The sequence below is a fragment of the Ovis aries genome, chromosome 6 (genome assembly GCF_016772045.2).
Source record: "Ovis aries strain OAR_USU_Benz2616 breed Rambouillet chromosome 6, ARS-UI_Ramb_v3.0, whole genome shotgun sequence".
Classification (NCBI taxonomy): Eukaryota; Metazoa; Chordata; class Mammalia; order Artiodactyla; family Bovidae; genus Ovis; species Ovis aries.
This window is the reverse complement of record NC_056059.1, coordinates 23,046,143-23,068,162: the sequence shown is the minus strand read 5'-3', so window position 1 is coordinate 23,068,162 and position 22,020 is coordinate 23,046,143. Positions and strand designations below refer to the sequence as shown.

General features: G+C 37.6%; 1 protein-coding gene across 3 annotated transcripts in view; it reads left to right on the top strand.

Moving 5' to 3' along the window:
* BANK1 (B cell scaffold protein with ankyrin repeats 1) overlaps window positions 1–22,020 on the top strand; it is a 329,439-nt gene that overhangs the window by 279,057 nt on the left and 28,362 nt on the right. For all 3 annotated transcript variants that reach the window (XM_027970855.3, XM_042251204.2, XM_027970854.3), the window contains exon 11: window positions 9,918–9,983. In XM_027970855.3, coding sequence (XP_027826656.2) covers window positions 9,918–9,983 — 66 coding nt within the window. The remainder of the gene's footprint in view (window positions 1–9,917; window positions 9,984–22,020) is intronic.

Genomic DNA, 22,020 nt, shown 5'->3' with positions numbered 1-22,020 from the left:
AAAATTGAATCCATGGTTCGTTTTATCAAGAGATATGTTCCTGGGTTTTTAAAATTCTATTCTTATTATACTAAACCTAATTTTATGTTAACAACCAAAAAAGAATAACTCATTTTTCTTAATGAAAATTTTTGAAGTCTGCCTGCTTCTAAATGCCGTATTCTTTCCATCGTTTGCGCCCTTTAACATTGAAAAGGATCAGATTCATTAAGCTTCAAGAATATAGAGGAATTGACAAGGATTTACAATCCTTAGTGACAGAATTCTTGATTTAAGACTAATCAAGGAAACAAAGTGAGATCTTTTCATAGTATAGATAGATTGGTAATAAAACTGTATCCATAAATCATGCAAAGAGATGACTGCCTATTGTGGAAAATTTTTCAATGTCAATGAACAATTTCCCATTTTCCCCTCACACAATTAATGAAACCAAGATCATTTGTCAGAGTCTGTGTTGCTGATTTGGGGTAGAATATAATTTCCCTTTCAATTCTCAATTGCTACTGAGTTGCCCTTGGCATTTTACAGTGCAACAAAGTTGTATATGACCTTTTTGAGAGCTACTCAGCTACTGGGACCCTAAAATGTCAAGTACAACTCAGTTGCTCAGAAATTTTCCACTTGCAATTCACTTGTACTTGAAATTGATCACGTCCAATGCAATTGAAATGCAAGCAGAGAAGAAAAAAACCAAAAAAAGCCTTGTAGAATCACTCAGGAAAATTAATCCATATCATTGTAAATGTGACAGAATGGAATGGCTTCTATCTCATTGTTATTATTCAGTCACTGAGTTATGTCTGGCTGTTTGAACCCCATGGACTGCGGCACACCAGGCTTCCCTGTCCTTCATCAACTTGGAGCTTGCTCAAACTCATGTCCACTGAGTCGGTGATGCCATCCAACCATCTCATCCTCTGCTATCCTCTTCCCCTCCTGCCCTCAATTTTTCCTGGCATGAGAGTCTTTTCCAGTGAATTGGTTCTTTGAATCAGGTGGCCAAAGTATTGGAGCTTCAGCTTTAGCATTATTATCTATCCTCATTAGTGAAGAGATAAGGGCACATGTATTAAAGTAAGCCTTAGATCAAGTGCCTTGCATTCTATTCTCTGGCCCAGTGACTTTGTCCAAAACTTAATCTTCAGGACTTAGTATATCACAGGTGTTCTCAGGATAGAAGGATATATGTATCATTTGTAAGATATGGATAGGGTTCTGGTGCAGCTCTGCAAAAGAACAGATGTTCAAGCTGTGCTTACACGGAGAATTCTGGTCTTTACCTCTTAAAGTACAATACTCTTGTGTACCTGAAGAATCACTTTAGTCATGTCCGACTCTTTGCGCCCCTATGGACTATAGCCTGACAGGCTCCTCTGTCCATGGGGATTCTCCAGGCAAGAATACTGGAGTGGGTTGCCATGCCCTCCCCCAGGGGGATCTTCCCAACACAGGGATCAAATCTGTGTCTCTTTATACTAGAATCTCTGTTAAATTTGTATTTTAATAAGAAGTCCGATTGACCTAGAGTAGTAGTTCTTAACTGGTGGTGATTTGCCTTCCAGGAGACATTTGGAGACATTTGGCAATATTTAGAGACGTTTTTGATTGTCATGGCTAAGACATAGATGTTACTAGCATATATGCCAGGCCACAAAATGTGTCTCAACAAGTTTAAGAGGATAGAAATTATATCAAGCATTTTTTCCAACCACAGTGGTATGAAAGTAGAAATCAATTACAGGGGAGAAACGGGAAAAACACAAACATATGGAGGCTAAGCAACATGCTACTAAAAAAAACAATGTGTTAATGAAGAAGTCAGAAAATAAAATGCAATGAAAATAAAAACACAACTTTCCAAAATCTACGGGACGCAGCAAATGCAGTTTTAAGAGGGAAGTTTATAGCAATACAGATCTACCATAAAAAACAAGAAAATCTCAAATAACCCTGTCCTTTTGAAATTTTCAATCTGCATTTTTGTAGTTTGAACCTTATTGGCAGAACTAGTATTTAATGTTTATTCAGAGTGAGAGTGACCTGGTCTTACTAGTTACTTATTCAGTTCAGTTCAGTTCAGTTGCTCAGTCATGTCCGACTCTTTGCGACCCCATTAGGACAGCAATATTTCCTGATATAAAGCACAAAAAAAAAAAAAAAGAAGCCAGAGAACCAAAAGGTAAACTCATCACAGCTTCTAGTGGATGGCGGTGACTTCCTAACAACCCAAACCACTTTTCTTTGCTTTTCTTTTTTTTTTTTTTTTTTGGCCTTGCAACTTGTGGGATCTTAGTTCCTCAACCAGGGATAAAAATCAATATCCCTAACCACTGGACCACCAGGGAAGTCCCTAAACAACTTCCCTTTGACACAAAAGAAAAATTACTAGGGACATCATTAATGTCTACACTAATATCCTTTTTTATTGAATACAGATGTTCAAAAAGTAAAGTCAAATAGTGAGCCCACATGAAATCCTAGGGGAAGAAATTAGCCCCCAGTGCTCTGTAAGCAGTAGGTATTCAGTAAATGTTGCCTGCCTGGTTCAAGAGGAAGACAGACCTGCCTGCCCAGTAGTGAAGTGTAGACTTCGCTAAACACTCATTATAATGGACTCAAGCTCTAATGCCACAGAATTCCATAAACCAACTGCTGTCATTCTCTGAATGTCCCAACTCCCTTAATAAGAAACATTTCAAGAACAGAAACATTCTTATTTGCATCAAAAAGGATAAATATGCAAATCAAAGCAGTTTGTATTCTACCTAAATAAAAATTAAGTTCCTTAGAAGTAGAAAATGTAATTAATAGTGAGATTTCCTGGTTTGGGAGATTTTTATGGGAACACATCTATCAGACTTAAAAGTTTCCATTACAAACTGGAAAGAAAATTAATGTTTTCTCCTTAAGAAGCCAAAGCATTCATTGATATTTCCACTGAATTAGAATTTCTGTACTATTTTCCTTCATGCAGATATGTACTTTGCAACTTCCCATCACCACCAATCTCCCAAGTATGCCTTAACCACCTCTGTGACTTCACATGTGCTGCCTGACCATTTGTAGATCTTCACCATCCTCTTCTCCCCCCAAAATCCCGCAACTCCTGGCTCTATGTCTGCCAGTCAGTAAACTGCTTTCAGATGAAAGACCTTCATATCATGTGGCTGATGTGACTATTTCTGTTTGTGACCATGCCGCCCCTCACACACCTATTCAAATGTGGTGACCTGCATTCGATAAATTTATTAAAATTGGCAACCCACAACTATTGCTAACAGAATGAAATGGTGCTTTTAAGCTGACAGGAGTGCTCAGTCTATCTTGATCCATTTGCAAAGAGGCTGCATCTCTTCCCTGAGCTTCGATTTGATTCGTTAGTATGACTGCTTACAGGGTTAGAACGTTCTGTTCCCTGCCTTTGCTGGCTAGACAGGAGCTGTTTACATTGCTTGTCTTACCTCACTCTGCCTTTTTGTCATCAGCATGCTCAGGGTACAGACTGGGGAACAAGGCAGGCAGAGTAGGGCTGTGGAGGTTGCATTATGGCCCCTGCCCTTCCTACCTGTTTCTCATCTCTGTCCTCTCATCAGTAGGCATTAATGACACGTTTGACTCTTGCTTAAAATAAGACACCAAAAATGGAGGACAGAATGAAAACTGACCATGTCTTGTTTACCTTCGCATCCTTAGGACCTAGCACAGCACTTAGCTACATGGTTACCAATCTAATGAAAGTTGGCAGAGTGATTAATAAATGCTACTATACTAAGGACCTGAAGCACAATACCAATCTGTATATTTCATATCAAATCCCTGGTTTCAGGAACTATCAACAGTGATAGGTATACAGCTCCAAACATTTCATTTCACACTTCTAATGGGCATGGAACATCAAGGGCTTTGTGGTTTATAATTCATTTCCTTATGAATGCACTTGGCTATTGCACAGACTTTCCATTACCTTAGCCACTTATAAAATAATTCCAAATAAGCTTTATCAGATTTTCAAAGAAGGGCAGCCCTGGAAGAATCTGTTTGCTTGAAATAGGCCACTAATGAGGTTGACATGAACAATGTTCTTGCAGAAGCAACCTGGAAAGACAAATAGTGCAAGTGAATTCGTTATATTTCACCTTCTCCTCCTCCTCTGCTCTTCTGTTAGTTCTGCTTTGCTTAACATTTTGAGTATTTAATACTATGCAAATTTTTCCCATTCAGTATCATTTCTATTCTAGAGAAAATTTTACGGAAGTCATTCTATCAACATTTAAAATAAATGGGTTGGTATTTGGGGCATTTGCATTGTTTGAGATTATTTTGAGCCTCAAAAATTGTTTTTCTTCCTTTATGGACTTTTTTAATGTTTAAAGGTAGTGAAAGGTACTAATAATGCATTCATTATTCTTTCTCCTTAAATTCCAATTTTAGGTAGGAAGAGAAAAATAAGGTTTCACTCAGTCAGAGAATCATCCAAATTGACGTTATGTCATAATTGCCTTGACAGCATTGTTTGAACACTGACGCAATAAAATACTGTCAAGAATAATATTCTCCAAGATTTCAAACACATGGGGACAGAGCCACCTCCATATATTACAAAAAACTAACATTAGTCTGTGACTTAACTTTCTATTGTTTCTGTTCATCTAAACCTCCACTAAAAAGAATTGCTTCATCAAAACCATGCATTTTATTTAAATTCATGTGCACTTAAGAATTTATCCAGGAATTTCCCAAGGCCTGATGGGCTTGGGAAAAAAGAATTGGTAGCATTTTAGCATGTCAGAACTGAGTAAGACCCTAGAGATCATCTCATCTTAGCCTTAACTTCATTGGCAAAGGAAATAAAGGCCCGAGGGAAAAAGTCATTTTCCCATGTCATGCATGTTGTTAATATTAAGATAAAGCTACACTCCTTCCACTGTTCCAAGTTGATTACCATTCTGGTATTCAGATTTTTTTTCAGTTACTGTATGTTTAGAACAGACTTTCATCTTACCACAAATCCTGTTGTACAAAAATAATACTTTCATATCTGAACCTGAGTGATTCATACTCAATGTTTGGTTCTCCCTATAACATGAATTTTCTAGTTGTCTCCTATAAACATTATGCATTTTATGCTTAAAATGCATAAAGCTTTCTAGGACCAAGATTTTGTTGGCAGACATAATTTAAATGTTTCAGCTAATGTTTACTACAAAAAGAAAGATTAACAAATTCTGGAATTTATATCTTTTCCTAAGGCTAATAGAGCATGTGTCCTTGGTATGCGTGTTTGTACTGGTCGTCCTTTGGGTGGGTTGGCTCTTTCTTCAGGAAACAAGTTAATATAAGTATCTTCCCAAGATAAACTCATATTCAAAAACACCTCCTAACTTTCATAGCAATGAGAAATGGTGTGTTCGGAAATATGTTAATTGCTAATTGAGCTCTTGTAAGGAAATGAGGTTTGTCTGTAGGTGGAAGGAGGGAAGCAGTTGTAGTGGATGGAACCAGAGATGAGTTAGGAGGGAATTTTAAGGGAGATTAGACAGACAGAGAGTCTTCGCAGTGGCTCAGTGGTAAAGAATCCGCCTGCCAACGTAGATGTGGATTCATTCAATCCCTGAATCGGGAAGATCTCCTGGAGAAGGGAGCAGCAACCTGTTCCAGTAGTCTTGCCTGGAAAATCCCATGGACAGAGGAGCCTAGCAGGCTACAGTCCATGGGGTCGCAGACAGTCAAACACAACTTAGCAACTAAACAACAATACTATGGAGCATGACTTAGTGCCTGTCCTTCTCTTAAAGAGTTCTGTGATCAGCACGCTCATCATCATCCTCCTCAGAGCATCCTATCCTCTGCTCCAGTCCTACACCCCATTTCACGATGTTATAGCTACAATAGCTGCTTAAATGTCAACATTAAATACACTGCTGTAACTTCTCAATCTAGAAACTGAGACTGTTTACCTGTTTAACATTTCCTATATTTCACAAAGTCTGAATATTTACTGTCAGCAAAATGTATTTCAACAAAATATAAGGTGATTTTTAACAAATTAATGCCAAAAGCTGGAAAAAGTAATTCTATTTACCAGTACTCTATCAGAGCTTCACAATTTATCAGAGTTCTTAAAGCTTATCAACAAATGTGCATTTTATTGGACAAATTTGTTTTCTGACTTTATCTTTGGATGCAGATGTTTATCCATTTTAATGATTCCATATTACAGCTATTTTTTGTCTGAGATAGTCTCAGTTCCTGTCTTAACAATATTGGTGAAAAGACCCAGAGTGTCTACATGTTATTCAAATTTCAAAAGTGTTTTATTTTTTCAAGACTTTTAGAACTGGCCAATGAAAAAAATCAAGCACCACTTGTAAAAAATGCTTTTATTATCCTAAAATGTATTCGTATACCATATATCCATCAGTATATTTTATTTGAGAAAAAATGTAAGCCACAAATCCCAGAACTTGCCAGTAAGTTATATTTAGCATGTTTTCCAAATACTAACTTGAAGCAGAAAATTGATTTGCAACCAAAAATGTTATTTCATGTGTGTAATTTCTCTTAAACACATCATACACTGAAACTATATTTCCTTCACCTATTTGAAGGAAGACAGTAGGGCAGGGTACCCTTTCTATTGACAACAGCTGGCAAAGTATATATGCATAATAAATAATAGTTGATTTGATATGGTTTAGGGAACATTCTTTGGGCTTCCCAGGTAGCACTAGTGGTAAAGAACCCACCTGCCAATGCATGACACATAAGGAATGTGGGTTCAGTCCCTGAGTCAGGAAGATCCCCTGGAGGACTCCAGTATGCTTGCCTGGAGAATCCCTATGGACAGAAGAGCCTGGTGGGCTACAGTCCATAGGGTCACAAAGAGTCAGACACAACTGAAGTGACTTAGCATGCACACACAAAGGGAACTTCCTTAAATTTGAAAAAGTGCTATCTGAATTCCTCACAGATATGACCTTGATATTAGATCAGTTTAAAGAATACTCAAATCAAAGAAGCCAAAATACTGCTGGGATGCATCTCCCAAGCAGAGTGGTCAAGCGCCATCCATCCAGTTGGAACATGCTGGGAGCCACCACGGGAGATCCCACCCATGACAAGGTCATGCGGAAGAGAACTGTTAAGCAAGGCTTCAGAACTCAAGGGGCTCCCTAGGCTTTCTCAAGCATCTACCCCAAAACCAGAATCTGTCTGTTTTACTGTTTCATGACTTTCGCCAACTCCTCTGACATTAACAGGGGGCTAACCCTGACCACCTTTCACTGGAGAAAATCAACTTAGGGCTATAGCTAATAAGTCTCCTGGACATGAGAGGAATATTTCAAATCAAACCCCCTCTGTTAGCATTCTAGCTTGCTCGGCAGGTATATCGAGACCCTTGCAGCTATGCATGTGATTATTTACAGCCTCCCAACTGTGAGAGGCACAGAAAGCCTAAAACGTAGAGCCTTTCAAAGGGTTAAAAGTTATTAGAGTAGTGCTGATGTAGGATTTCATTATTGGGCCAATGCTTGTTGCTAAGTTCCCATATCTCTTATCCACTGTGCACCTGGGAATGCATTAGTTAATATAGTGAGAATGTAAGAAAAACAAGTGTAGCCTTGAATTTAACCATATCAGACTTTTGAGCTAATTGGTTCTTTCTTGTAACTCACTGCACCTTGCTCTGTGAAAAACATAACTCTGTTTGGCATTTTCTGAGGCTGACATAGATTAGAAATATAAAGAAAAAACACTTTGAGGGAAAATAAGTTTTCTGGTTGAGCAGCCTTTATCAAAAGAGGGTCATAAAATGTTCACAGGCCTCCAAGGCCAGAAGATACTGTATACAACATCATTTGTGGAAAAGGTATGTAGAAAAATCCTGGTTTCGATAAGGGCAAAACTGCTGGAATGTTGGGCTGACTCTGTATGACCTTGCATCTTCCATTTCCCTCTATATACAAAAAAAGTATATAAGTACCTTTTGAAAATAAAGCTATGGATCTCGCTCATCGAAACAGCTTAGTCTCCTCATGTCAATCATTTTCCTCCTCTTACTCTCTCTTTCAGGCTAGTTCCCATCTGGAGTACAGAGGTCCGCTGTGTCTACTTATTTGTCTGGGTTTCTAAGACCTGAACGGGAAGGCGCCCTGCGTCTTCACTCCCTCAGGAGACCAGGAGGTCACCTGTGGCCTTACATAGATGGTGGAAGTCTCTTGTCTTGATACTTTAGTGATTTTCTGTATAAACCAAGGAGCATCAGCCTCTTTTCTTCTCTCCTCTATTTTCTTATCTACAACATTCTTTCCTTATCTATCTCTCTCTAAATCAATCCCTGATGCCATTCCTCCTTCGGGTTTCCCTGGATCCTGTGGGGGCTGGACTCCGGCAGGAACACTCCCACTCCTGTGTGCCTCGGTCGGGCTACCACAGGCAGCTGTTTGGGGAGCAGAGACACAACCATATGGGAAATGCCCTAAGGTTCTTTCTCTTTTTGGCCACACCACGTGGCATGTGGGATCTTAGTTCCCTGACCAGGGACTGAACTCACGCTTCTTGGATTGGAAGTGTGAAGTCTTAACCACTGGACCACAGGAAAGTCCAACCCTAAGGTTCTTTTTAATCCTCTCTCTAGGGCTTCTTCTTTGCTGTTTTTCTTTTGACAGAACATACTTATTTTACAGTTTCTTTCAGAGTGTTTCATTACATTTAGTTCTTGATATGCTGTTTTGCTGACTTTGTGTCACTGTGGTTTGTTTCCTTGTGTGATTTCTAATTCTTTTTCTTTTTTGGAGAATAGTTGACATGCAATATTCTGTAAGTTACAGGTGTTCAACATAGTGATTCACAGTTTTCAAAGATTAGACTCCATTTATAGGTAATAAAATATCAGTTATATTCCCTGAACAGTATGTCCTCAGTTGTGGATTATGGAAGACGAGAGGCAGCAATGCTGTGAAGAACCACACAATAGATTGAAGTGCAAGGCTTGAGAGTCCAACTCACATCTCCACCAACAACAGTTCTGGGATCGTTTCGATATTATGTAACCCTTTTAAATGTTAGTTATTTCCACCTTCCTCATCTGTAAATATATGACATTGGATCAGTCGTCCAAGGCCTCTTGCAGTTCCCAAACTCTGTAGTTTAGCCTACCCATTAAAAATAAATGGGACTCTGGGATGTTCAGTTTCTAGAGTCAAGCTCTAAAGGCTATAGACTTTTTCATTAACAAATGCCAGAAGGTATACAGAACTTTGTGGGTACTCAATAAATATTAAACAATCAATCTTATCTTTCATCTGCAAAATGGGGTGAGTAATGCTGGCTTGTCTCACAGAATTCTGTGCGAGAAATAATAAATGAGAACAAAGCACTTTTCAGATAATGAAGTAATTCGAATAAGCTGCTTTAATAGGTCTGAGGTCTAGCTAGATGATGCAAGAATAAAGTGTCTTTTTTATTATTACATCTGTGAAATACAGCAGTCTTTTCATCTGTTTAAGAAGAAACAATCTATTATCCTTGCTTATCACCAAAAAGTCAGCATGAGTAATTTCTATACAAATGGAATTTTTCACGTGATTTTACCATTAATCACTTTTAACAAAATGCAGCTTTTATCTTTACCTGATATCAAAATGGAATCATATCTTGATTTGAACAGTTTAATGGTGCATTCCATCAGTATTATACTACTCTGAGCAAAGAAGAGGCTTTTTGAAATGACTGATAAGCTGCACAAATGAGAAAATTGTAAATCTAATAATCTTCCTACTAAAAAAATAATACAATTCAGGAATTGTTACTAAGGAAAATGAAGTATTGCATCCTACTTTCCTAGAGTCTTCTACAGGTTGTTCTTTTTAATGTTTCTGTTCAATAAATAATATGTGTTCTATTTTTTACAGTGTTTCAACAAAAGGCTGCCAGAAGACAATCTGATAGTGACAAGTTCCATGGTCCTAAGAAACAAGGTATTGATATGAACTTCAACTTTTTAAATCATCTTTAAGTAAGAGTTAAAGAAGTTTTATGAATACTGACTCAAGTCTCCTGACGTAGAAGTAAATAGCTGTGCACTTGATTACTTTTACTCTTAAGTCACTATCCTACCCAAAGTAGCTTTTCCATAAAAAGATTAATGCAAGAATATTCTTTTAGTTAATAAAAGCAAATTATTTTAATTAACAAGAGGAAAGAAATTCACAAAGGCCTTATGAGGATATTTGTGGTGATGTTGATGATGCTGTTTGTTATCACAGCTCTAGGAGGGTCAAGTAAGACAAATTCTCTCACACACCTCAGAGACCTTTAGAGAGAAGTCTCTAGAGCTTAACTTGGTAGGAGGGGCAGATGACTGATTCCCCAGAGGAGACCAGCATGGGATTTCTGTGCTCTGCATTGAACTCCACTCCAAGATTGTACCCTTTTCTCACGGTTCTCTTGCCTGAGGCACTGGATCCAACGATTTTTGTTTTTTATGTTTTTCCTTTAAATAATTATTTATTTGTAATGCAGAAAAGAAATACACATTGTCGCTACACAGGCATCTGACACAGGAGGAATGTTTTCCTCTGGTTCCATAGGAGCTGGCTGCTTCCAGTCTTCTCTGATACACTAGGTTCCTTTTGAAAGGAGAGACTCTAGCAGGTGATTTATAATAATATTTTTCTGATAATAAGCCCTTGGTTAAGATTCAGAAATGCAGAACATAAAAGGCGGCAGAAATGGAGGTAGTGCTGGACGCTTTGATAATCAAAGAACACGTACTGATGCTTTTAACCTCAACCCACTTCTGAAATAACGTCACTCCAAAGTCAGTTCAGTTCAGTCACTCAGTTGTGTCTGACTCTTTGTGACCCCATGGACCGCAGCATGCCAGGCTTCCCTGTCCACCACCAACTCCCAGAGTTTATTCAAACTCATCCATTGAGTAGGTGATACCATTCAACCATCTCATCCTCCATCATCTCCTTCTCCTCCTTCCTTCAATCTTTCCCAGCATCAGGTTCTTTTCCAGTGAGACAGTTCTTAGCATCAGGCGGCCTAAGTATTGGAGCTTCAGCTTCAGCATCAGTCCTTCCAATGAATATTCAGTACTAATTTCCTTTAGGATTGAATGGTTGGATCTCTTTGCAATCCAAGGGACTCTCAAGAGTCTTCTCCAACACCACAGCTCAAAAGCATCAATTCTTCGACACTCAACTTTCTTTATAGTCTAATTCTCACATCCATACATGACTACTGGAAAAACTGTAGCTTTCGTTAGATGGACCTTTGTTGGCAAAATAACGTCTCTCCTTTTTAATATGCTGTCTAGGTTGGTCATAGCTTTTCTTCCAAGGAGCAAGCATTTTTTAATTTCATGGCTGCAGTCACCATCTGCAGTGATTTTGGAGCCCAAAAAAATAAAGTCTGACACTGTTTCCACTGTTTCCCCATCTATTTGCCATGAAGTGATGGCACCAGATGCCATGATCTTAGTTTTCTGAATGTTGAGCTTTAAGCCAACTTTTTCACTCTTGTATATCACTTTCATCAAGAGGCTCTTCAGTTCCTCTTTGCTTTCTTCCATAAGGGTGGTGTCATCTGCATATCTGAGGTTATTGATATTTCTCCCAGCAATCTTGATTCCAACTTGTGCTTCATCCACCCTGGCATTTCTCATGATGTACTCTGCATGGAAGTTAAATAAGCAGGGTGACAATCTACAGCTTTGACACGCTCCTTTCCCAATTTGGAACTAGTCTGTTGTTCCATGTCCAGTTCTTACTGTTGCTTCTTGACCTGAGTACAGATTTCTCAGGAGGCAGATCAGGTGGTCTAGTATTCCCATCTGTTTCAGAATTTTCCACAGTCTGTTGGGATCCACACAGTCAAAGGCTTTGGCATAGTCAATAAAGCAGAAATAGATGTTTTTCTGGAACTCTGTTGCTTTTTTGATGATCCAACATATGTTGGGAATTTGATCTCTGGTTCCTCTGCCTTTTGTAAATCCAGCTTGAACATCTGGAATTTCACAGTTCACTACTGTTGAAGCCTGGCTTGGTGGATTTTGAGCATTACTTTGTTAGCATGTGAGATGAGTGCAATTGTGCAATATTTTGAACATTATTTGGCATTGCCTTTCTTTGGGGTTGAAATGAAAACTGACCTTTTCCATTCCTGTGGCCACTGCTGAGTTTTCCAAATTTTCTGGCATATTGAGTGCAGCACTTTCACAGCATCATCTTTTAGGATTTGAAACAGCTCAACTGGAATTCAATCACCTCCAGTAGCTTTGTTCATAGTGATGCTTCCTAATGCCCACTTGACTTCACATTCCAGGATGTCTGGCCCTAGGTGAGTGATCACACTATTGTGGTTATCTGGGTCTTGAAGTTTTTTTTGTTTAGTTCTTCTATGTATCCTTGCCACCTCTTCTTAATATCTTCTGCTTCTGTTAAGTCCATACCATTTTTGTCCATTACTGAACCCATCTTTGCATGAAATGTTCCCTTGGTATCTCTGATTTTCTTGAAGAGATCTCTTGTCTTTCCCATTCTATTGTTTTCCTCTGTTTCTTTGCATTGATCACTGAGGAAGGCTTTCTTATCTCTCCTTGCTATTCTTTGGAACTCTGCATTCAAATGGATATGTCTTTCCTTTTCTCCTTTGCCTTTAGCTTCTCTTCTTTTCTCAGCTATTTATAAGGCCTCCAAGTAATGTTACCTTAAAATTGTTACCTGTAAATCACTGAGAGAGACATTAAAATAAAGCTGGAAGTTATTTTACCAGCAGCCACTAACCACTTCCATAGTCTCTTTTTGTTCCATTATGTAAATGGCGAGGTACTGGTTGCACCAACTTCTAACACCTGTTGACCTGTTGAATACATGACCTCAGTGGACTTCTCCTGGGATGCCCTGGATCATCCTCCAAGAGAGGTGTGTCCTTAAATGAATAATCTTCACCCATCACTTCAAGTGGCTTTTCTCATGACAGCGACATTGTGCTTATATCGTTCTTCCAACAAATACATGATATTTGAATGCAGCACATGATGCGCCTGAACTTCCAGTCTCCCGCAAATCACTTGGATATACTGCTCATAAATTCATATGCAAAAAACTCCTTACTGGGCAGTTTTTTATATCTAACGATTTCTTATTTTGAAGGGAAAGAAATATCTTTTTAAGTCTACTGTTATCCTCCCACTGTGCCTTTAGCTCTCTTAAGAAATAGTTGCAGAACTCCATGTGAGAGCATTGTATAGCTTGGATCAAACAGCTATTGAAGAATTAAAGTAGAGAAGATTATTCCTATCTGGACTCCTCCACACATCTCATAGAACTCTGGAAAGAATAAAGAGAGGGGATACTTTGAGCTCTTTGGGAGAAAGTTCCCATGAAGCATTTTTAGCAAATTATTCAATTATCATACTTCAATTAAATCATGTTAGAATTAAGGGGATGATGTGAAGAAGGCCACAGGAGATGGAAGAAGGTAACAAGTGGCAAGTGTAATGAAGGGATCTCAGAATGCCTGATGTATTATCCTCTGGTTGTCCACAGAGAGCAATATAAGGAAAGGCTGCTGATGTTTTGGAAGGCTGTATGAAATCTATTATTATTCTACCATAAGTATAGAAGAGTAATCCCTTGTTTACTCAGAAGAAAAGGGGCAGAGGGAATGATGAAAGGAAACAAGAACCTAAATTATAAAATATTTTATTGGGTTAACATCTGTCCATATCCTGTTACTTAATTTGCTTCCTCAAGATCAATGATAACTTGATTTATTTTTTAATTCTTGGGGATTAGGATACTGAAAATTTTAATTGAATTTTTGTGTGAACTTTTCTGTCTAGATATTTCAATCCAATTATTGATGATATTTTTGATTAGTCAACTTAAAGCAGTTCCTTTCTCAGTTCCTTTAACTGTGGACATCAGTAATTCAGCAGAATGGAAGAGAATATTGTTCTGTTTTCAAGGATAGAGGAACATTACATCTTACAAAATGTAAAGGAAAAAAGCAAAGCTTTCCTGGTGACTGCAATCTGAAATCAGAATCTAGAGAAAAAAACAAGAATAACTGGGAAGTCCAGTGGTTGAGACTTCACCTTTCAATGTAGGGGGTGCAAGTTTCATCCCTGGCAGGGTAGCTAGGATCCCACATGCCTCCCCACCAACAAATAAAAACATAAAACAGGCACAATATCGTAACAAATTAAACAAAGATTTTTTTTAAAAAGAACAGTTGGAAAGAAATTTTTAAAAATCAAATACCTAATGGACTTACTCTGTCCAACCATTCTTCTCTAAACTTTTTCAGATATTTATGACCATCCAGACCATAGGACATACTTAGCAACCAAAACTGCTTATGCCTAAATTAATGAATACTCTTCAAATATCCTGGGATTTCATGGTGTAATAGGAAAAGTAATACATACTTCACCAATGATAAATTATTTGGTAGAGAACAACAACAACAACAACAACAACAACAAAGACCCTTGTGTGAAGTGTTTGTCAGAGTCAAGATTTTTTGAAGAGACTGGACAGGTTCTCTAAAGGATAAGGAAATTATTCAATTATTTCAGTATATATTATTTTTTTACTGAAAGGAAAGGAATTATGAGAGCCAACTATTTTTCCATTGCAAGTACAGACGTTTCAGATGCCCTATGTTGAAGACTGCCAAGGGATTGCCAGGAAGTTTCGTTGTTGCTAAGTCAAGGAATTTTCCTGAGGAAAAGGAAAAAAATTAATTGGCACCATTTCCATGGAAACTAAACAGATTTCTTCAACTCAGTTTTCACATTTTCAAAAAAAAAATAAGAAAAATGCTGAGGACTTTGGATCACAGATTAGAAGTTTCCATCAAAATTCAGTCTTAAAGTCAGTTTTTCCAAATTACTTTTAAAATTAGAAAAATTTTAAATCAATACCAGAGCATTGTCCCCAGAATATGCTGCCACCACCCACTTCCCAAAATTGAGCGCCACAGAGTGGTCAAGGGTTTGCTCCTCAACGTGGCTAACCAGAGAACTGAATTTTGGCAGTGGGTTTAGAATCAATCAGAGTTTTGATGTCTGAGTCTTATTAACTAAGCTCATGGAGGACTGACATAATTCTCAACTCCAATCTATTAAATCTATAATATGGGAAGCCTCCTTCCAAGTGACAAGAATTCTTTCATTCATTAGACACTTGCCAAATAATGAAGTTTCTATAAAACATAATTAGTGATTAGAAGACTAGCAGGTGATCATGATCAAGTCAGAGGGTGCTGGAGGAATACAAGAGCTTCAGGGACATGGAAATATCTGCCTCACAAAATAATATAAGAGTCTGGGGTAAAGATTGTTCATGTCTCCCAGACCTGTTACAACTTTTTTCCCAATTGTTATCTTTTTTCATGGGCTATACCAAGGGGCCTTTTTCTGTCTTCACCAGAATCATCCCATTTTATTAGCATAGTCAGACCTCAAAGATGATGCATGGCAATTGATGAGGTTTAGCGTTCTTAGCATCCTTAACTGCCCCTCTGGGCATGGCCACAGATATGTCCAGTCATACTGTGAAATAATAATAACCTCATCAAGCGTGTGTTGTTGCTGGCGTGCTTGGAAGGCAAACCGTATTTTTGAGGGATGGGGGTAGTAGGTAGGAGGGAGGAGGATCACATCCACCCTAACCAGCTGCCTATCCAAGTAACTCTCAGTCCTAGGTGAGCATATTAATTTTTTGTAGGGCTTCTAGAATTTGATTGCCTATGTCCTACCTTAGACATGGACAACAAGTGGAACCCATGAGAACAGCCATGTGCTATAATAATAATCACCTCGAACCAACACAAAGAAACACAAAATCTAACCAAAAGGAACTGTTTCTCAGGCCATACTGTGGTCAAACCTGGCCTCTAAATGTATTATATTTAAGAAATAATGTGCACAATGTAATTTCAACTTTTTGTCATGATTAAACCTTTCAATTTTTGTCATGTTTAAACCATGTTTTAATCTGTCTCATGTAAAAATTCAAATCTCCAACCACTCCCTATTGTATTACTATATCATTGGCACAGATGACTCTTTTTTTATTTAATTTAATTTAATTTTTATTTTTTTACTTTACAATACAGTATTGATTTTGCCATACATCAACATGAATTCACCACGGGTGTACATAAGTTCCCAATCCTGAACCCCCCTCCCACCTCCCTTCCCATACCATCCCTCTGGGTTATCCCAGCGCACCAGCCCCAAGCATCCTGTATCCTGCATCGAACCTAGACTGGTGATTCATTTCTTATATGATATTATACATGTTTCAATGCCATTCTCCCAAATCATCCCACCCTCTCCCTCTCCCTCAGAGTCCAAAAGTCTGTTCTGTACATCTGCGTCTCTTTTGCTGTCTCACATACAGGGTTATCATTACCATCTTTCTAAATTCCGTATATATGTGTTAGTATACTGTATTGGTGTTTTTCTTTCTGGCTTAGTTCACTCTGTATAATCGGCTCCAGTTTCATCCACCTCATTAGAACTGATTCAAATGTATTCTTTTTGATGGCTGTGTATATGTATCACAGCTTTCTTATCCATTCATCTGCTAATGGACATCTAGGTTGCTTCCATGTCCTGGCTATTATAAACAGTGCTGCGATGAACATTGGGGTACACGTGTCTCTTTCAATTCTAGTTTACTTGCTGTGTATCCCCAGCAGTGGGATTGCTGGGTCATAAAGCAGTTCTATTTCCAGTTTTTAAGGAATCTCCACACTGTTCTCCATAGTGGTTGTACTAGTTTGCATTCCCACCAACAGTGTAAGAGGGTTCCCTTTTCTCCACACCGTCTCCAACATTTATTGCTTGTAGACTTTTGAATCGCAGCCATTCTGACTGGTGTGAAATGGTACCTCATTGTGATCTTGATTTGCATTTCTCTGATAATGAGTGATGTTGAGCATCTTTTCATGTGTTTGTTAGCCATCTGTATGTCTTCTTTGGAGAAATGTCTATTTAGTTCTTTGGCCCATTTTTTTGATTGGGTTGTTTATTTTTCTGGAATTGAGCTGCATAAGTTGCTTGTATATTTTTGAGATTAGTTGTTTGTCAGTTGCTTCATTTGCTATTATTTTCTCCCATTCAGAAAGCTGTCTTTTCACCTTGCTCATAGTTTCCTTTGTTGTGCAAAAGCTTTTAATTTTAATTAGGTCCCATTTGTTTATTTTTGCTTTTATTTCCAATATTCTAGGAGGTGGGTCATAGAGGATCCTCCTGTGATTTATGTCAGAGAGTGTTTTGCCTATGTTCTCCTCTAGGAGTTTTATAGTTTCTTGTCTTACATTTAGATCTTTAATCCATTTTGAGTTTATTTTTGTGTATGGTGTTAGGAAGTGTTCTAGTTTCATTCTTTTACAAGTGGTTGACCAGTTTTCCCAGCACCACTTATTAAAGAGACTGTCTTTTCTCCATTGTATATCCTTGCCTCCTTTGTCGAAGATAAGGTGTCCATATGTGTGTGGGCTTATCTCTGGGCTTTCTATTTTGTTCCATTGATCTATATTTCTGTCTTTGCGCCAATACCATACTGTCTTGATGACTGTGGCTTTGTAGTAGAGCCTGAAGTCAGGCAGGTTGATTCCAGTTCCATTCTTCTTTCTCAAGATTGCTTTGGCTATTTGAGGTTTTTGTATTTCCATACAAATTGTGAAATTATTTGTTCTAGCTCTGTGAAAAATACTGCTGGTAGCTTGATAGGGATTGCATTGAATCTGTAGATTGCTTTGGGTAGTATACTCATGTTCACTATATTGATTCTTCCAATCCATGAACATGGTATATTTCTCCATCTATTAGTGTCCTCTTTGATTTCTTTCACCAGCGTTTTATAGTTTTCTATATATAGGTCTTTAGTTTCTTTAGGTAGATATATTCCTAAGTATTTTATTCTTTTTGTTGCAATGGTGAATGGAATTGTTTCCTTAATTTCTTTTTCTAGTTTCTCGTTATTAATGTATAGGAATGCAAGGGATTTCTGTGTGTTGGTTTTATATCCTGCAACTTTACTATATTCATTGATTAGCTCTACTAATTTTCTGGTGGAGTCTTTAGGGTTTTCCATGTAGAGGATCATGTCATCTGCAAACAGTGAGAGCTTTACTTCTTCTTTTCCAATTTGGATTCCTTTTATTTCTTTTTCTGCTCTGATTGCTGTGGCCAAAACTTCCAGAATGATGTTGAATAGTAGTGATGAAAGTGGGCACCCTTGTCTTGTTCCTGACTTTAGGGGAAATGCTTTCAATTTTTCACCATTGAGGATAATGTTTGCTGTGGGTTTGTCGTATATAGCTTTTATTATGTTGAGGTATGCTCCTTCTATTCCTGCTTTCTGGAGAGTTTTTATTATAAATGGATGTTGAATTTTGTCAAAGGCCTTCTCTGCATCTATTGAGATAATCATATGGTTTTTATTTTTCAATTTGTTAATGTGGTGAATTACATTGATTGATTTGCAGATACTGAAGAATCCTTGCATCCCTGGGATAAAGCCCACTTAGTCATGGTGTATGATCTTTTTAATGTGTTGTTGGATTCTGACTGCTAGAATTTTGTTAAGGATTTTTGCATCTATGTTCATCAGTGGTATTGGCCTGTAATTTTCTTTATTTGTGGCATCTTTGTCAGGTTTTGGTATTAGGGTGATGGTGGCTTCATAGAATGAGTTTGGAAGTTTACCTTCTCCTGCAATTTTCTGGAAGAGTTTGAGTAGGATCGGTGTTAGCTCTTCTCTAAATTTTTGGTAGAATTCAGCTGTGAAGCCATCTGGACCTGGGCTTTTGTTTGCTGGAAGATTTCTGATTACAGTTTCAATTTCCGTGCTTGTGATGGGTCTGTTAAGATTTTCTATTTCTTCCTGGTTCAGTTTTGGAAAGTTGTACGTTTCTAAGAATTTGTCCATTTCTTCCACATTCTCTATTATATTGGCATATAGTTGCTGATAGTAGTCTCTTATGTTCCTTTGTATTTCTGTGTTGTCTGTTGTGCTCTCTCCATTTTCATTTCTAATTTTATTGATTTGAGTTTTCTCCCTTTGTTTCTTGATGAGTCTGGCTAATGGTTTGTCATTTTTATTTATCCTTTCAAAGAATGAGCTTTTGGCTTTGTTGATTTTTGCTATGGTCACTTTTGTTTCTTTTGCATTTATTTCTGCCCTAATTTTTAAGATTTCTTTCCTCTACTAACTCTGGGGTTCTCCATTTCTTCCTTTTCAAGTTGCTTTAGGTGTAGAGTTAGGTTATTTATTTGACTTTTTTCTTGTTTCTTGAGGTATGCCACAGATGACTTTTGATATTATCATTTGTCATCATGCTTTCCATATTGTTTTCTTATACCTGAGATACATTTCTCTAACTCATAATTCTGTCAGAACTGGGAAAATAAGATGTATCATGAGAATCATGCTATCAACAAAAACCTAAAAGGAAAAATATTGATAATGAAGACTATTCAGATGTGTTTAACAAGCAGGCACTAAATCTTCTCTGCTCAATAACTCTATCTGGCACCTGTAAGCTTTGGAGTTTGCAACTTGTAATATAATCTCTACCCACTGATTCTTCAACGCAGACTGAAAAATCATTATTGGCTGGTCTTTTCATGGAGTGTGCATGCTTTTTGGAAAGATATAGTCAGGGAATCCATCTTATATGAGCTTTCTAAGTTCCCAGTGCTATAGCAGTTCGATGAATGTTAAATAATAGAAGTTTCTGTAAGTAGGAGACCTAGGGAAATGCAGATGGTATTACCCGTATGTGGGAAAAAGAGAATACTGGTCCCTGAGCTATTTTCATCAGGCTGCTTTTGTCAATACTTGATATATTAAAAAGAAAAGGGGAAGTTATCAAAATATGATTATGTGTACTCCGCAGAATAATGGCTTCAATTCTCTTTTTCAGTATAACGTACATTTCTATTTGTTATGTTGTTTATGGAAGTTTTTTTTGGTTAAAGTCATACCTGGAAAAACTTGTGTAATAGCTGAGATCTTATCTAAAACGGTGATGGGTCAACAGCCCACAGTGGCCTTCCAGAAATGCTTCTGAAGGAAAGGCATCAAAATGATGCAGTTCTTAATAACAATAGAAACGAAGACTTTAAAAAAGCTAATAGTGAAAAAAATGCTAATAGTAAAAAAAAATGATACTAATCCAATTAATTTTAAAGTTGAACAAAGGAGATTGAAACAAATAAAATCAGTAGTTCACCTTCTGACCCCCAGTTATCACTCTGTTTGTTGTTGTTGTTCAGTCACTACGTTATGTTTCTTTGTGAGTCTGTGTGCAGCCCATGGACTGCAGCACGTCAGGTTCACCTGTCCTTCACGATCTGAAGTTTGCTTAAATTCATGTCCACTGAGTCAGTGATACTATCTAACCATCTCATCCTCTGTCACCCCCTTTCCCTTTTGCCTTCAATCTTTCCCAGTATCACAAGTGCTAGTTTTTGAAAGTTCTCCCCACTCTAGCTCTGGTCTTTCCATACACATACAGAAAAAGTAGTTCTCTTAAGTAGAAAGCAGCCTGAGATCCTACAATAAAGAAAGCTGTGTGATGGAAAGATGGGATGGGCAAGAACTACTGTTTGTTCAGGAAGTCAGTTGCTTGTAGACCTATCAGAACATATTGCCAAAGAATCACGCTCCCCCCATAAGTAACAAAGTTACACCAGACAAAACAACTAAGGCCTGGAATTTTGAGTTGTGAATTGCACCTGCCAAAGTCTTGTGTAGTCCTGAAGCAGAAAACAAAATTTGATATGAACACAAGGAATGGAAACAAAGGATAAACAACCACCAAGTCTCTTGTTGAACAAGACTTTATAGATGTGTTCTCTTTTAAGAAGATTGAAAAAGAGGATATATAAGTAATATAATAACTTCAAAACCCATGTCAAAGGAAAGAAAGAATTTCATCATGAAGACTCAGGTTAATTATACTTTAATAAATTATTTGTTTAATGAGTGAGGTTGTATCTTCCCAAGAACCATCAAGCTATCAGAAGAAAAATAATGTGAAATATTCATGCATGCCCCTTACACCTCAACTAATGACTGGTAATTGTCTAAGTCTGAAACATTTTACAAATATTTTAACTGTTTTAGAAGATAACTGAAAAGAAGTATGAGTTATTTTGAATTTTCATTTATTAAATTAAGCTAAACTATTCAGCTTTCAGGATCAGTGCTAGATTGTTGTTGAGTCACTAAGACGTGTCCAACTCTTTACAATCCCATGAACTACAGCACACCAAGCTTTCCTGTCCTTCGCTATTTCTCAGAATTTGCTCATGTCCATTTTGTTAGTGATGCCATCCACCCATCTCATCGTCTACCACTGTCTTGTCCTCCTGTCCAGAATCAGGGTCTTTTCCAATGAGTTGGCTCTTCCCATCAGGCAGCCAAAGTATTTTAGCTTCATCATCAGTCCTTCCAGTGAATACTCAGGGTTGATTTCCTTTAGAATTGACTGGTTTGATCTCCTTGAAGTCCAAAGGACTCTCTAGAGTCTTCTCCAGCACCACAATTAAGAAGCATCAATTCTTCAGCAGTCAGGTACTCAGCCTTCTTTGTGGTCCAACTGTCACTGGGAAAACCATAGCTTTGACTGTACAGATGAAGAAACAATCCCAAAATAATGGCGAAATATCTTAACTTAGATTTTCTGTTTTAAAAATAAAAGTCAGTTTTAAAACTTAGAGAATGGTGTAACAAGAATTTGACGTATGGACTACATGATTTATTGGGAAAAGATCACAACCTAAGAAGTTTATATTTAGTTTGCTAGTTTGTTAGCTTGCTAATTAGATTGTTAGTTGTTTAGTTTGTTCATGTAAGAAGAAAATAAATATATTTTTTGGATATCTAAGATTTTTTAAAAAGGTAGCATTTCTATGTCATCATCAAAATATTCCCCAAAATAGCTTCTAAATAAAGGAATGACAGTAAAAGTAAAAGC